Below are 16,710 nucleotides of genomic sequence, written 5' to 3' on the forward strand. Positions count from 1 at the left end.
CACATCAGTGGGCCCGAGGCCACCTGCCCGGTGTGTCTGAGAAAGTGCATGCTTGGCCCTGAGCAGCTTGGCAATAGCAGAGGGTCCTGGCCTCCCCACGCTGAGCCCGCCGACCCCGCCCATGGCCCTGGGATCCTGGTGGGTGGTACATCTCAGCCCAAAGGCAGGACCGGTGCGTGCAAGCACGCGGTCCCCAGGGTGGGCAGGGTGGGTGTGTCGGGGTGTGTGCAGGGCGCGCTCAGCTAAGCTAAGGGAAGCTGGTGACCGTGTAATCTGGGCGGCTGGCGGGAAGGCACGCTCCAGTGCCCTGTGACGGTGCCCTGTGACGCGGGGGATGGGACCTAGTGCTCTTTCATCAGCCTGGAGGGGAGCTCCTCCCTCTTCCTTGCCCACTGGCCACTGATGGAGCACCCACTGGGGGGTGCAGGGATACTCCAGGAAATAACACGCCGGCCCTGCTCCCTATAGACCTGACCTTCTCGGAAGAAATGTGACAGTAATGACAGCAGTTCCTGCTGCGTCCCAAAGGCCTCCTCCACCCCAGCACAATAGGCATGACACACGTTCCTAGCTCCTAACAAGTTACCGCAAACTCCGTGGCTTAAAACAACAGAAATTTATTCTCTCACGGTTCTGGAGATCAGAGTCCAAACTTAGTATCACTGGATCGAAATCAAGATGTCAGCAAGGCTGTGCTCCCAAAGCGGGCTCTGGGGGAGAGTCGCTTCCTGGCCTCTTCCACCCTCTGGGGGCGCCTGGCACTCCTTGGCTTGTGGCCGCATCCCTCCAGCCTCCGCCCCACAGGTTACAGCCTGCGCCTGGGGCTGGCTGTCCAGAGGGGAGACAGACCCCACGTGAGCTCATCGCCATATGACCAGCCAAGACGGACGTGCTCAGGGTCCAGGGAAGGAGCCGCCCTCCGTATCCGGGGCAGGGTAGGGATGGAGAGGAGGAGGAGGGGTGGAGTGGAGGAGGAGGCGTCCAGGGCCAGCGCTGTGAGGGGTGAGTGAGGCAGGGCGCAGGACCAGAGAGGGGGCCGTGAGGGGCACGCAGGATGGGGGGGGGGGGCACAGGTGCTGGACCTCGCAGGCGTGCGGCCTCCTGCTGCCACGAGGGCCGTGGGTCACCCCGAGAAGCAGGCCGGAGGTGAGGTCTGTGGGCTCCTGGCCCCAGGCGACCAGACCTCTCCTTTTGCGTCCTCAGCGAAGGGCCCTAGGCCAGGCGAGCAGAGGGTGATGCCCAGCACCTGGGTCTGTGTTCTGGCCCTGCTGCTCCCACCGACCTCGCCGTGGCTGTGCCAACTGTCGCTGTGGGTGTCTGTCGTGCTGTCTGTGAAATGGGACGTGAAGGGCTTAGTCCTGCCTGTTCTGGCCCTACTGCCCCGCACAGGAAAAGGTCTTTGAACAAACCCGCCAGAAGGAGTGCCTCTGGGTGGCCAAGGTGCTTCCTCCCAGCCGCCGACCCCGCGTGGGAGATCCTGCCCTGACAGCTCGTGCTGAGTCTGGGTGAGTCAGCACCCTCAACTCTACATTGTTCTCCGTCCTCTCCAAACAGGCACAGTGGGTGGGGTCCAGGGGCGCCAATCCCTGCACTTCTGTCCCCTCCTCTCCCTGAATTAAGGAGCACGTTGGTTCCTGCCCTCGCGCCTTGGCTCAGGTTGTGCCGGGGGTCAGACGCCCCCCCACTCCTCCCATCAGCGAAGGTTCACTCTGCCCCCCAGCCCCCCACCCCCAGCCTGGTGGAAGCCAACTCCCTCTAGGAACGCACCCCATCGAGCCAGCGCCCAGGGATGGCGCCCGTCCTCAAGGGTCTAGGCGTGCTCGCTCAGGCCCAGCCAGCTCAGGCTGAGATACACACGGACGTGCAGGGTTCCCAGTGCCCTGGCCTGCTCTTTCATCTGCCTGCAAAACTTTCGTGCCAGCACACGGGAAGGGGCCTGGGGCTGGATGCTGGGGGACGCGGGCTGGGGCCACTCCACCACCCTCTGACTTCCTTCCATTCGCTCATCTGTTAAATCTAAGAAAAGAGACGGTGGGCACAGGCCGAGCACCTACTAGGCGCCCAGGAACGCAGCGCGCACTTTCCACACTGAGCTCTTTCCCTCTCCCAGCCGCCCATCCTGCCAGCCAGGGGGCGGATAGCACCACCAAGGTCCACAAGGAGTGACAGAGCTGTAATTCACACCCAGAGTCCAGGCTCTGCCCGCCTGTGTGAGCAGCTCCCCTCCGCCTGCGCCCCTGCCCCCAGGGTCCAGCTGAGGCCGTGCCTGCAGAGCAACAGCAGGCTGGGCTTGTCAGGGGCAGAAACAGCTGTGGCGGGAGCTTGCCTGTCCGTGCGTACGCTCCTGGGGACGTCAGCAGGCTGAGTCTGCCTTCCCAGAGCCAGAAAGGCGCTCGGGCCCGCACAGCTCTGCAGCCTCGGGCGAGGCTCCTCACTGCCCCGAGCTCGGCTTCCTCCTCTCTGCACCGGGGGCGCGACCTGCCTTGCGGGGTTGCTGGACGTGCTGCACGCCACTGGCGCCCAGTGAATGCTGACCACGTGCTCAGGAACAGCACCCCCGGCAGCGCCCACTTAGGCCAGAACGGCAACCGGCCGGCTTGGTCTGCGCTTGCTGGGTCCCTTTTCCTCCTTTCTTCGCCCGGCTGGTGGCCTGGCCCTGAAATCTTGTCCGGGGGGTCGGCAGGGCCCTCCCAAGACGGAGGGAGGGAAACAGGAAAGAGCCTGCTAAGGAGAGGCCCTCTGCTGGGCTTGCCTCCAGGGAGGAGGACACACACACACTCACGTGCATGCGCGCGCACGCGCGCACACACACACACACACACACACACACAAACGGAAGGGCCAGCACAGCTGACCGTGCCGCCCAGCAGCTATGGGCAGGATGCCTGCAGGCCAGAGGGTGCACAGGCCCGAGGAACTACGGCTCGGGTCTGCCTTGCAGGAAGCCGGGCCCCTGGATCACTCCGGGCAGGGGGAGGCTGATTAGTCAAGGCTCGCCTTGACAGGCCCTGGCAGTTGCCTAAGACAGAAAAAGTCAGCTGAAACTGGTTGAAACAAACAAACAAATGCATTGGCTCAGACAACTGAAAAGGCCGAGGGTACCAGCTTCTGGCAAAGCCAGATCCCTCTCCAGGGGCTCAATTCAAGAAACTGGTTCCACGGCGCTCAGCTCTGATGTTTGTGTATCATCTCTGTTCCTGGCCTCTCCCTTCAGGGCCCCCAGCGGCTCCACCCACACAGCAACCTCTGTGGGCAGAGCATACTTCTTTCCCAAAGATTTCAGCTGAAGGGGCTGTCTGGGGCACATGCCCATCTCTGATGGTGCCCGGGGATATGGAATGTCTGATCGTCAGGGCACAGGCTACATGGCACCCACCCACAGCAGAAGAAGGGAAGTGGGTCCGACACAGATCCGGCCCAAAGCTCTCTGTGGGCTCTGCCGCTCCCCCCAAGATATAACCTTCACACACATGTTCTTATCTTCTAGCCTTTCTCTGCACTTGCTGCTTCCTTTATTTGCAATGTGCTTATGAACTCCTATTCGTCCTTCAGAACCCAGCTCAAGGTCACCTTCTCTGAGGAACCTTCAGGCAGAGTTAGGGAATTTGTTTCTCTGCTGGAATCTTTAAACTGATTTGTGTTTGTGCCTCTTCCACTTGGGCTCTGAGCTCCCTTCAGGTGGCTGGGAACAGAGCAAGGGCTTGGGGCAATTTTCTTGGGAAGATTAACAAATATGGGAAGAAACAGTTGATAGAATCAGGCTCAGATGAGCTCAGAGCTGGACCGAAGGGTAGAAGGCAATGCATAAAGGTAGTGTCCAAGCCGAGCAGCCTGCAGAAAGGCTGAGTTTGCCAGTCCGGTTGACTGAGGGCTGCAAGCGTGTGAGTGTGCACACATGTGTGCCTACAGCCCGGGAGAATGTGACCATCTTTTAAAATGAGCTCACACATCTGGTCTCTCCTCCCATCCTCAAGGTCCCTTCCTTGAGTCTCTGCCCAGTTGCCAGAATTCAAGGCCTGGATGGGCCACGGCTAAGACCAGGGTCGGGATCCCGCAGCCCACAGCGTGGAAATGGAAGAAGAAAGGGAGGCTGTGGCTGAGGGGTGGCCTGAGGCAGCGGCTCCGATTTCACGGCATCTTCCTTGCCTGGTAGGTCCGACGGCACTGTTCTTGGTTCCCCAGCGCTGGCAGCACCGCCTGTGTGGGGACTGTCAGTCAGGCGGGATGGGGCAAGCGTCCAAGAAAGAGCAGCTCTGGTCCCTGCAGGACCAGCCTTGAAGGGTGGCTGTGTTGGTGTGATTTCAGGGCTGCTGGGAAGGCCCCTGGTCCCTCAAATGCATTCCTAATGCTTCGAATTCTGCCATTTGAGATTCATTCCTTCGGCTTTGTTTGGTCTGTCAAAACGACAGTCTCCTGGAACATTTGTGACCCTGGAGCCTATCAGTCATTCACAATACAGTGTGAGGGAGAGGCTCCATCTCCCTCCTGAAAGCTGACTCGATTGTGCGTGGCAACGGGATGGGAGTGGGGGTGAAGATAGTCAGGGAGCTGGCGCGGGGCGGGGGATGGGGGGAGTGAGTTCTTTTCTTCCCTGGTGCCGCCGCCACCTCCCTGATCCTGCACCCGCCAGAGCCCCGCTCGCTCACAAAACATCGCAGTCATCAAGAGCACCCGCGTCTCTGCCGGGGGACGGGCCCAGGCACAGGCTCGGGTCCAGACCCACCTGGATTGGTTGTGGTTCCGATACTTGCTCTCTGAGTGACCTTGGGCAAGGGACCTAGCCTTTCTGAGAGTGTTCTCATCTGTAAAATGGGCATAAGGTGCCTACTTTGTGGATTTTTTAATTTAGATTAGTAAACGAAATACATGCATGTGACCCTTTGGCAGCTGGTGCCCAGTCTTGAGGAAATGCCAGGTCAGGGCACAGCTGAGCGGTGCCGTGCAGAGGGGACGTCTAAGGAGGCTTCCCAGAGGAGGTGTCTCAACAGTCGTCTGTAGCTGTGTTGTTAATGGGCCTGTTGTCTTGGGTCCCGCAGGCCCAGGTCAGCAGACACTCCGCACCCCGAGTTGGCTTGTTGCTGAAAAGGGAAGGGAAGGGGCTTAGTGCTTGTGAACCCCTACCACGTGCCCAGCGCTGGTCTTTGCCTACCACCTGGTGAGGCACCAGAGAGGAGCAGCATCCTGGCCGCGGGCACCCAGCTAAGTGGGAAGGACGAGGGTTGCCCCTGTCCCACTGCTTCCGGACCCCGACCTGGGTCCCCCTGGACAGCCTCCAGAACCCAGTTCTGCTCTGCGTTGCCAGGACTCACCTTTGCTTCTGCCCCCACCCCCGGAGGCTCTGCTGGCCCAGACCCCACTCCCAGGCCTGGCACCGGAAGGGCAGGGGCTGTTCTGCGCACCCTTTCATCAGCTCTGTTGTTACCTAACCCACCTCACGGCCACCCCCTGTCGAATCTGCTTAGGGGCAGGCAGTGACCACTCCGAGCTTCCCGCTGTGTCACACCAAGGGGACAAGGAGCCCTCGACGCTGTTCCCTGTTGGGGCGGGGAGAGCCTGGGCTGAGGGCGGCACCGTCCCGGCAGTGAGGCAGCTTGGGTTGAATCCCGGCCCGCGTCTCCGGCCACACGGCTTGGGGGGTGACCTCCGTCTCTGGACCCAGAACCCTCGTGGGTGAGGTGCGTTGTTGGTGCCAGAGCCTTCACGTCTCCTCCCGGCGGCCGTCAGGCTGGCCGTCATCACGGGCTGCGTTCTGAAGTCAGCATCCCTGTGGGGAGGGGCGGGGCCTGGAAGAACCTCGCGCTCCTCCCCGTTTCCTTGGAGAATAATGTGATGGGAAGGGGGTAACAGAGGTCACTCTCCTCCAAAGGATGGTAGCAGAGGTGTAGAGACAAAAGTCCCAGCTCCTCAGCGTGGGGGCTCGGCCCCCACCTGCCACCTCCGGGCCCAGCTGCTGAGGCTGCACTGATTCCGGCCCCGCCAGGCAGCCCCACAGCGGGGTGCACGTTGCCACGACAAGACCCCCTCCAGCCTCCTGTTTGGCCGGTGGGATGGGAGTCACCTTGGACAGACCAGGGCCACCATGTACCCTCCATGTGTTCCTTTAAATCCCCACGTAATCACTGGCTTGCCTTGTGGGGCCTTAGCTGTGGTCCTGGCACCCCACAGGGTGACCTGTTGCTAGGGAGGCCTGGCCAGGCCACTTAGGGCCACCAGCTTCAGTAACGCCAGGCTGCCCTGCCCTCGAACCTGGCCAGCATCTTGCGGGCCCTGGAAGCTACCCTGCCTTGAGTGCCCAGTGGTGGACCAAGGCTCTGAGGACAGGAGACGCATCACTCACTCACTCTTCTCCCCTGGACACATGGCCTCTGTGGCCCGAAGCGGAGCCACCTCTTTGGTCCCTGGCACTCAGTGCAGTTTCCTCACAGGTGGCCTGGCCTCTAATGGCGGCTTGTGAGTGAGGATAGCTGGAGGCTGTGACTGATGGCATGGGCTCCCTTCCGCCAGGCTCAGTGCCTGGTTCACAGATGTGTCACCATCACTGGCTCTGAAGATACCTCTGAACACCTGCAGGATGCCAGTTGCCTGCCAGATGCTTGATGCAGCGGTGCCTGGGGCACGCCCTGCTCCATGGTTACCTGGGAAACACACCTGCCCACCTAAGGTGGGAACCATGACCCCCGGGGGGAGCAGAGACCTCATGCCAGGGGAAGGGGTTTCAGGGAGAGCACCACTGACCACTGGGGTCCCTTGACCCAGACTTGCAGGGAAGAGAAGGAATTGCCCTGACGAGGTATAGGGTGCAGGTAGGCCAAGGATTGGCATGGGCGAAAGCACTACAGCGTGGAAGTGCCCCGGCGTGTTCGTTGGATCTGCACATCCCTTGCAATTACATCTGCAAAAGCTCGAAAATAAAGTAGCAGAATGCGTACACCCAGGCCTGTAGAATGGCCTCTGAGCACGGAGCTTGTGTAACCCAGATGTTAAGACATCTGGATGTCACCTGTTTGGGTCCTGGTTCGCACTGTGTCATAAGCACAGTTTTCATGCCCTGTTGCACATAATCAGTAATTAGCTCTGGTGTGCTCCAGCCCATGGACAAGTCATGCCCTCTCTGAAGTAACCGGTTCTCACAGCGCCTTTTCACACATCCGATGTCAAGGTTTTGAGGGCTTCCCAGGCACATCTGGATTTTGCCCTCAAAGTGTGGTACTAATGCTGTAATAACAACTCTCACTTATTGACTGGCGGCTGTGTCTCAGGCACCATTTGGGGGACTTTCATCCTCATGGCAACCCTAGGAAATGGGCACTGTTGTTATCCCCATTTTACAGATGAGGAAACTGAGGCTTGGTGAGGTTAAATTACTTGGTCAGCAGAACTGAGCTGATGAAGGCTAACGTTCTTTTTTAAAATTTTTATTGATATATAGTTCATTTACAGTGTTCTGTCAGTTTCAGGTGTACAGCAAAGTGACTCAGTTATATGTGTATATATATATTCTTTTTTTTAGATTCTTTTTCATTATAGGTTATTACAAGATATTGAGTATAGTTCCCTGTGCTATACACGGGGTCCTTGTTGTTTATCTATTTTATGTATAGTAGAGTGTATCTGTTAATCCCAAACTCCTAATTTATCCCTCCCCTTACTTTTCCTCTTTGGTAACCATAAGTTTATTTTCTATGTCTGTGAGTCTATTTCTATTTTGTAAATAAGTTTATTCATATCATTTTTTAAGATTTCAAATATAAGTGACATCATATGGTATTTGTCTTTGTCTGATTTACTTCACTCAGTATGATAATCTCTAGGTCCATTCATGTTGCTGCAAATGGAATTAATTCATTCTTTTTTATGACTGAGCAATATTCCGTTGTATATATGTACCACATCTTCTTTATCCATTCATCTGTCAGTGGACATTTAGGTTGTTTCCATGTCTTGGCTATTGTAAATAGTGCTGCTGTGAATATTGGGGTGTGTGTACCTTTTCAAATTAGTGTTTTCTCTGGATATATGCCCAGGAGTGGGATCACTAGATCATATGGTAGCTCTATTTTTAGTTTTTTAAGGAACCTCCATACTGTTCTCCATAGTGGCTGAGATTCTAATGCAGGTTGGTCTGATTTGAACACATATTCTTTGCACTGTGTCAAGTCACAGAGAGGCCCCTATTTTCTGAAAAGTCGAAAATGAAATCTTGGTAGATTTGGTTCCAGTGACTTAGTTGTGCTTTCACAGCAGCTTCCCCCAGTCTGATTTTTTCTTTAATATGGGCAAGTTGGGAGTAGATGACCTCAGAATACCCCTGTAGCTTACGTGCTAACAGCTGCTTGGAGGCCCCAGGGGAGCAGGCCTGTCCTTTTGTTGAGCTGAGCAGGTACCTCCTGGAGGGCTGACCGTAGAAATGGGCCGCGGCCACACCAGCCCCAGCCCAGGGGACCATGCCAGGTGCATGCCCGATTGTCAGTGGGCGTCAGAGAAGGGAGACTCTGGGAACATCAGAAGGAGTTCCATGTAAGGAAAGCTAGAATGATATTCCAAAATTTTCATGACGTCTCAGCGTTCCCAAACGCTCCTTGAATCCTGATCTTTTCTTTTTCAGCCGGTCCCGTGGCTGAGTGCTTCACCGCAGGGATTGTCCCACGGAAGCCCCAAATTCTCCATCTTTCAGGGCATCTCCTGATTTCTCTTTTTCTCAATTCTGTTAGGAAGATGAGCTCTTTGTATCTTCCCCCTGGTGTTAGTATTTTCACGGTCTGTTTTTCATACCATTTGGTAGGATGCGGGCATTCGTCCATTTCGGAGACTTACTTGTTAACGCGTCCGGCCCTGAGCAGGCACCGGGGAAGCAGGGGTGACAACTCGCACAGGTGTGTGGCCTGCCGAGCTTGTGGTCCAGCAAACCCAGACCTGTGTGTGCAGAATTCCATCACCAACATGAGACGGGTGGGTGGGCAGCTGCACCAGCCCCGGGAGCTTTCCACCTGCGTTTACTGGCTAATGTATGAGATTTGAGACTCTGTATGAGGGTGACCAGGGGATGTTGGCAAATAAATAAAGGTGCAGCCGCCCGTTTGGTTCTGCTGCTTGACGGGGTTCCCTGGGCATCCTCCTGGGTGGGCTACACCTTCTTAAAACGTTCCCCTTTGTCTCTGCAGGCCTCCCGCCCTGAGTGGCAGCCCGGTCATCTCGGATATCTCATTGATCCGACTTTCCCCACACCCTGCCGGCCCTGGGGAGTCCCCCTTCAACGCCCCACATCCGTACGTGAGCTCCCACATGGAGCAGTACCTCTGCGCTGTGCACGGCAGCCCCACGCACCCCGCCATCTCTGCGGCCAGGGGCCTCAGCCCTGCGGATGGTGAGTAGGGAGGGCCTGGGGCTCCGGGGTGGGGGGAGGGATGCGAACTCTAATGCTGTTCATCCTCAGCCGCTGCCCTTCCTCCCTGCCCCCCATCAACAGTAGATCTTTTGGGCTTCCCTGGTGGCGCAGTGGTTGAGAACCTGCCTGCCAATGCAGGGGACACGGGTTCGAGCCCTGGTCTGGGAAGATCCCACATGCCGCAGAGCGGCTGGGCCCATGAGCCACAACTACTGAGCCTGCGCGTCTGGAGCCTGTGCTCCGCAACAAGAGAGGCCGCGATAGTGAGAGGCCCGCACACCGCGATGAAGAGTGGCCCCCGCTTGCTGCAACTAGAGAAAGCCCTCGCACAGAAACGAAGACCCAACACAGCCATAAATAAAAAAATTTTTAAATAAATAAACAAAAAACAGTAGGTCTTTCGATAAATGAGGGGTCCAAGACAAGGGAACCAGGGGTGCATTGGTTTTTGCACTCATTAAAGAACTATTCGTAGGACTTCCCAGGTGGCACAGTGGTTAAGAATCTGCCCGCTGATGCAGGGGACACGTGTTCGAGCCCTGGTTCGGGAAGATCCCACATGCCACGGAGCAACTAAGCCTATGCGCCACAACTACTGAGCCTGTGCTCTAGAGCCTGCAAGCCACAACTACTGAGCCTGCGCTCTAGAGCCCACGAGCCACAACTACTGAGCCCGTGTGCCACAACTACTGAGCCTATGCTCTAGAGCCCACGAGCGACAACTACTGAGCCCACGTGCCACAACTACTGAGGCTGCACTCTAGAGCCCGCGAGCCACAACTACTGAAGCCCACGTGCCTAGAGCCCATGCTCCACAACAAGAGAAGCCACCGCAATGAGAAGCCCGTGCACCGCAACGAAGAGTAGCCCCCGCTCGCCGCAACTAGAGAAAGCCTGCACGCAGCAACGAAGACCCAAAAATAATAAATAAATAAATTTATTTAAAAAAAGAACTATTCATAAACAGCCTTGGCATGCAAATTACGTAATAAGAATGGTGACGTCTGTTTATTCATGGAGGTTCTATCTTAGGTGAGAATTACTTGGTTGCAAGATGCCAAAGTCTGCAGAAGCTGGTGTTAAGCAGAGTGGGTGTTGTATCGGGGTGTCTCAGGGACCCCCCCAGAGCAGAGAGAAGGCAGAGCTGGGCAGGTTTCTGTCTGCATCTCTGGCAGGTCAACGCATGGCCTCTAAATGGGACCCCAGCCGCAAGGCTCCGGGGTGACCACCAGTGACTTTGTGTCCCTCCTGAGAGGATGCTGAGTGGCCCAGCTCAGTCAGATGGCAGCCCTGTTCAATTCGTTTGAGACAGAAAAGGGCAGTGTCACAAAGAGAAACCAGACAAGGTGAATGGCTGCAGCCGTGGGACATAAGACAGCCGGCCAGGATAGGGCCATTCGGAAATGGCCCTTCACCACTGCTCCTGGCCCTGAACTCTGCGTGGGCCCCCGAGTGGCCGCGACCAATCCGGGATGCCCCAAAGGGTGTGACACATCCACACAGAGCCCGTGTCTCCTGGGAAGTGGACCGGAGCTCCCCAGCCTCTCCTGGCGGTGCAGCCCAGGGTCCAGACGCTGCTCCTGCCTTGAAGTTCACACGTGGTGCAGCGGGCGGCATGGTGCCCTCAGGAAGATACGTCCACGTCCTAAGCCCTGAACCCGAGAGCGTGGCCTTATGTGGAAAAGGGCCCTCTGCCGATGTGATTAAGTTGGGGATTCTGAGTCGAAGAGATCATCCTGGATTATCCACGTGGGCCTTAAATCCAATGACAAGTGTCCTTATAAGGGACACATAGATAAGAAGACAACGCAAAGATGGGAGTGATGTGGCCACAAGCCAAGGAAGCTGGCAACTCCCAGAAGCTGGAAGAGGCAAGAAACAGGTTTTCCCCTAAAGCCTCCGGAGTGGGTGGCCCTGCTGACACCTTGATTTTGGACTTCTGGCCTCGAGACCTGAGGGAGAATAAAAACCTGTTTTCACAGCAGTTAGCGGGAAGCAAGCCTGTACTGATTTGTTACAGCAGCCCGAGGAAACTAATACATGCGGAGGCGGAGCGGTCCTCTCAAGGCCTGGGTCAGGGCGGGCCCTGAGAGATGTCTGTAGGAGGGATGAGGAGCAGAGGCAGGGTCCACCAGAGCAGACTCGTGTGTGTGCGTGTGTGTGTTTGTGTGTGTGTGTGTGTGTGAGGACAGTGGGCACTCAAGGAAGGCTCAGGGAAGAGGCACAAGCAAGAAGGGGAAGGGGAGGGCATTTCAGGCACAGACAGGCCAGGCAGAGGCCGTGGGGCTACAGGCTAGGGCTGTCCCTAGAGGATACAGCAGGAGAGGGAGAGGAGGAGGAGGAGGAGGAAGGGGAGGATGACTGCTTCCATGGACCGGCTGCTTCCTTCTGCCCAGAGGGTGTGCATCTCCTTTGCCACCTGCCAAGACTAACAGCAGGGAGGCCAGTTCCCGGGCTCTGGGTTCAAACTCCCTTCTGTGTGGCCTTGGGCAGCATCTTTGTCTCTTTAAGTGCCCGAGTCCTCATCTGCTGAGGGAGTCAGCTCACGGTGTGATGCTAGTGAAACCAGAGAATGGATGTGATCCCCTCAGCCCTGTGACTGTACCCACCCAGCGGAACGCCCAGCACAACGTTGGCTGATGCTATCATTTTTAATAGTAATTTAACTGGTGGGTATTATTACCCCCATTTTACAGATGGAAAACTGAGCCAGCTCAGAGAGCTGGCACCTTCTTAATTTTGCACACCTGGTAAAAGCCAGGACCCCCGAGGGGTATATTTGGTTTCCAAGCCCCTCTTTAGCTAACAGCACACCCCTGAGTGCCAGGCCCCCTCAAGATACTCTGAAGTTCATCCTCCCGGCCTCTTTGCTAAGCCCCGGCAGGGCTGACCGCCCGCCCCGGTTCTGACAGGCGAGGAGCTTTATCTGGCCAGGGCGGGCGAGCGCTCGCCTGCCATCCCGCTTTGAGTGTTGAGTGAGTCTGAGCTGGCGCCCAGCTGTCTGGCCACCCTGGCACCTCCGATTGCACCTTCTTTTTCCTTTGGAGACTATGCTGGACCACGGACCCTGGAGCTCTGGGCGTCTGTGGTGCCTGGACTGGGAGAAGGAAGCAGTTGTTTATGGCTCTGAGCAAGTGGAGGAATGTGGAGGCTGGGATCTGGCTGCCCCATCAGCAGAAGCGGCCCCGCCCCAGCCGGCTGCTCAGGGCTGACCAGGGACGGCGGGGGAGGGGGGCCCAGGGACCCGGGGGGCAGGGGAGGGCTGGAGGGCCCGGAGGGGCCTCCTCGGGCCAGGTGCATGTTTCTCTTCTTTTTGGCCAGATTCTGACAGTTTCTTCCTCTCACTCCCTCCTGCCCACAGTGGCCCACGAGCACCTAAAGGAGAGGGGGCTGTTTGGCCTCCCCCCTCCAGGCACCAACCCCTCAGACTATTACCACCAGATGACCCTCATGGCAGGCCACCCCACGCCATATGGGGACCTGCTGATGCAGAGCGGGGGTGCGGCCGGTGCCCCCCATCTCCATGACTACCTCAATCCAGTGGATGGTGAGTGCTGGGCCAGGGTGGGTGTGGGGAGCAGGACAGGGGCTGACGGTCCCCCTGAGGCCGAGGAGGGTGCTTGTTGCTCCTTTTGTGGCGGGGAGGAGCCCAATGGAAGGATCTGGGGTTTACCCCAGTCCCTGCCATGACTGCTGTCCTTGGGGGACTGTGTCTGAACAACACGCACAAATACTTAGTGAGTCATCACGGGCCAGGAAGTGTTGTAGGAATTGCAGTCACTCCAGGGAACAAAAGGGACTCATCTCTGCCTTCATGGAACTTACTTACAGCTTAGTGGGGAGAGACAAACAATTCAGGAATGGGGTAAGGAGCATTGGGTGGATGAGGGTGCCATCTTGAAAGAGGAAATCAAGAAATCCTCACTGAGAAGATGATATTCAAGCAGAGAATTGAAAGGGATGAGCCATGCAGAAATAAGCCAAAGAGTGATACAGGCAGGAGAGACAGCAAGTGCAAAGGGCCTGAGGCTGCAGTGGGCCTGCTGGGATCAAGAAAAGCCCGGGAGGCCAGTGTACCTGGTACCCAGTGAGTGAAGTGGCAGTAGGGTAGGGCCAGAGTTCAGGGGCTGGCTGTGCCGGTCGGTCAAGGCTTGGTGAAACTTTGGCTTTCATGCAGAGTGAGGTGGGGCCCGTGGAGGGGGTCGGACAGAGGAGGAATGAGACCTGACTTATTCTTAAAAGGAATTCCATCTGGCTGCTGGTCGGAGAACAGATTCAGGGGCAAGGTGGAAGCAGGTGGTCCAGCTGGCAGAGGTGGGAGAAGCGGTCACGTTTCAGATAGATTTTGAAGGAAGAGCCACAAGATTTGTTCCTGGATGGGATGTAGAGTCAGGGAGGAAGAAAGGCATTGAGGCCAACACTGGGGCCTCAGGCCTGAGTAGTTGGAGGACAGAGTTGTCAGTAACTGAGCCGGGAGGCTGCAGGCCGGGCACGTTTGGGGGCACGGCCGGTCGGGCATTCTGGGGAGATGAGGTGCCTGGTGCCCATGAGGTACCAAGTCCCCCACCCACCCCCAGCCATCCTCACAGCTGCTTTTACAGGGGCAGCTGCACCCTAACCATGAGCCAGCCCCTGGGGTCAGATGGAGCCCCCTATGTGGGGGAGAAAGCTGAAGACATCTTTCCCCCTCCCCAGTCAGCGCTGCTCCACCTGCCGGCCCTGGAGCTCATCCCAGAGACCCCCAGGGATCCAGGCCAGGCAGCGGGGCTGGAAGCCAGAGCGAGGGGCCGGCAGGCAGCTCCTGCAGATTTATCCTCCTCAAGCCCTTTTTCACTCCCTGGTGGCAGGGAGCAGACACAGACCTGCAGGAGACCTGCTGGGTTGCAGGCAGTCCCGTGGGGCCAGGCAGGGCTGCAAGACTCGGGGGGACCCCAACACCCCTCAGCCACCTCCCGTCCCCCAGTCCTCCGCCCTGGGCTTCCCGTCCACACCAGCCACTGCAACTCCACCTTATCGGCCGGATCAAAGCCAAGCCCCTCACTTCCTAAGGCCTGGCTGAGATCTCACCTCCTCCAGGAAGTCCCTCTGGATGCCCCCTCCCTCCCCTCCTTTCCTTGTGACCAACCAGGGTTCTTGACCTCCTCAATCAATAGAAATTGATAAGAGGCCAGACAAGAAATTCAGGCAAGGCTTTATGGGGGCTCCTGCTGCAGCAGGGTGCGGGAAGGGCGAGAACAACTAACAAGGTCCCCTTGCTCGTTCGCTCCCCGAGGTGGGGCGAGCTGGTTCCTTATATGGGTGAAGGTAGGGGTGGGTCCAGGGCTCCGGCTGGAGGGGTGGCTTAGGTGGTCTGCCCACCCCTTTGGTGGTGCTGCGTGCAGGGGGCTTGTGCAGTACATGCTTTTGCTCCAGGTTCCTCAGAAGTGGCAGCTGGGTTTTTGGTCTTTCTGTATCTTGTCCATAATTTGCCCCAACTGCGCATATACACAAGTTGTTTTTAGTCCCTTATAGATTCTCTGTATTTTGTTGCTCAAGAAGATGTTTGCACAGGTGCAAGCACTGCAGCGAAGGGTCCCAGGTCCCACCTGTCTCATCGTCTCTCTGCCCTGCTCACCTCACACTTACAGGGGCCACCTTGAGTGGTCCCTAAGCACCACTCCCCTGCAGTGTTCCCTGCCCTCCCCCACAGGAGTGTCACTGGGGAGGAGCACGGCAGTCCGCCCAATGCCAGCTCTGGGTTTTGTCCCGTGTCACCCTCAGCCTGCCCCGAAGGGAACCCACAGCACGACCAAACGATGCCACCAGAATCTGGTCCCTGGGTCTGTCTCGCCCCCGTGTCTTCCCCAGGATGGTGTTTCGTCCAGGACGGGCACACAGTGTAGGGGTGCAGTGAGGCCTGTCGGACCCCTGAGTGCGTAAATCTACATGCTTTTCTCTCTCCTCCCCTTAACAGCCCTACAGGTGCCCCCCACAGGGAGCGGGAGGGCTCTGGGGAGGACATGTGCGCTTGCTACTCATCAGTTAGAAACCAGACAACAGCAACAATACAGGGCATAAAGTTTGCTGCCATTGTCCAAACATCAGATTCCCCAAGCGATGTCCGCCTTCCAAGGCCTTGGGCTGGGTGGCACCAGGCCAGCCGGGCAGACACGGAGAAGCCATGGCCGAGGGGTCCGGTCAGGCAGGTGTCCCCAGAGGGCGGGAGAGGCCAACTCAGCACATGTGAGCGCCTGCTGTGTGCACATGTGAGAGCATCCAAGTGAGGTCTGCCTGTGTGCCATGCCTTTATGCACACTCCCCGTGTGACTCCCCTCAGCCCCCTTCCGAGGCCAGAATTACCGTCCCTGCTGTAAGGTGGGCTTCCTGGGGTTCCCAGCATCCAGGGACTTGCCCAGGCCGCAAGTCAGGGTTCCAGGCCCCGCTCCGTCTGTCACCAGCATCACGGGCTCTCCCTCATGCACACCGCCCCAGGCAGCACAGCACATCTGACGGGCCCCGTGAGCCACGGCCTCGGGGAGAGCCCAGTGGGCAGAGCAGCTGAGCTGGAGCCAGCGTGCTGCAGGGATGGTGGTGCTGCGGGCAGGTCTAGGCCACGCCTGCTTGAGCGGCGTCCTCGCTGGGACGGCTGGTGCTGCTGGGACCCGGCGGGGCCTGGACATGCCCTGCGTGCTGTGTGAGTGCGGCTCGGTGCCAGCTTTACAGTGGGTGCTCCACGCCTGCTGGTCCCCATCTCTTTCCTCCGGTATCCTTTCCCTCTTTCAGATCTACCTCCTCCTGCAGGGCTCTGTCTCCCGATTGTCGGCACCACCGTCCACCCCACGTTTGGGCCCCATGCCACACCTCCTCCTGGACACCTTTTCCTCACCACCAGCCCACCCCCCCCAGGCCAGCCCACCTCAGGCCTGCCCACCCCGTCCAGCCCACCCGAGACCTGCCAAGTCTGCCTTCTCAGCACCCCCGCCGGCCATCCAGTCCTGTGCCAGCTCCCAGCTCAGCCTCCCTCCGCCCCTCCCATCACCCTCGGGGTGAAACCCAGAGTCTACCACATGGCCAGCGGCCTTCCCTCCAGCCTGTCTCTCCCCACCTGCGCCTCTGCGCCCGTCCACCATCCCCGCAGGCTGGCCTCGTTCCGTCCTGCACCGGGTCCCAGGACTCGGGTCAGCCGGCACTTCTCCCAGGACACCGCCCACGTCAGACCCCCTTGGGCTCTGCATCTCCCTCCGCCCACCTGCAGGACCCGAGGGGCCAAAGCTGTAACTGGCTGGCCCTTCTGTCTTCACAAACCCGGAGCCCCGCAGGTCCAGGAGCACCTGCCAAAGAGCAGG

The 16,710-nt window shown here is 58.0% G+C and overlaps 1 protein-coding gene across 3 annotated transcripts in view; it reads left to right on the plus strand.

Annotated features, from left to right (window-relative positions):
- GLI2 (GLI family zinc finger 2) overlaps window positions 1–16,710 on the plus strand; it is a 245,708-nt gene that overhangs the window by 196,944 nt on the left and 32,054 nt on the right. For all 3 annotated transcript variants that reach the window (XM_036856901.1, XM_036856903.1, XM_036856904.1), the window contains 2 exons: window positions 9,162–9,364; window positions 12,747–12,932. In XM_036856901.1, the coding sequence (XP_036712796.1) occupies window positions 9,162–9,364; window positions 12,747–12,932 (389 nt within the window). The remainder of the gene's footprint in view (window positions 1–9,161; window positions 9,365–12,746; window positions 12,933–16,710) is intronic.

Source organism: Balaenoptera musculus, chromosome 7 (genome assembly GCF_009873245.2).
Source record: "Balaenoptera musculus isolate JJ_BM4_2016_0621 chromosome 7, mBalMus1.pri.v3, whole genome shotgun sequence".
Taxonomy (NCBI): domain Eukaryota; kingdom Metazoa; phylum Chordata; class Mammalia; order Artiodactyla; family Balaenopteridae; genus Balaenoptera; species Balaenoptera musculus.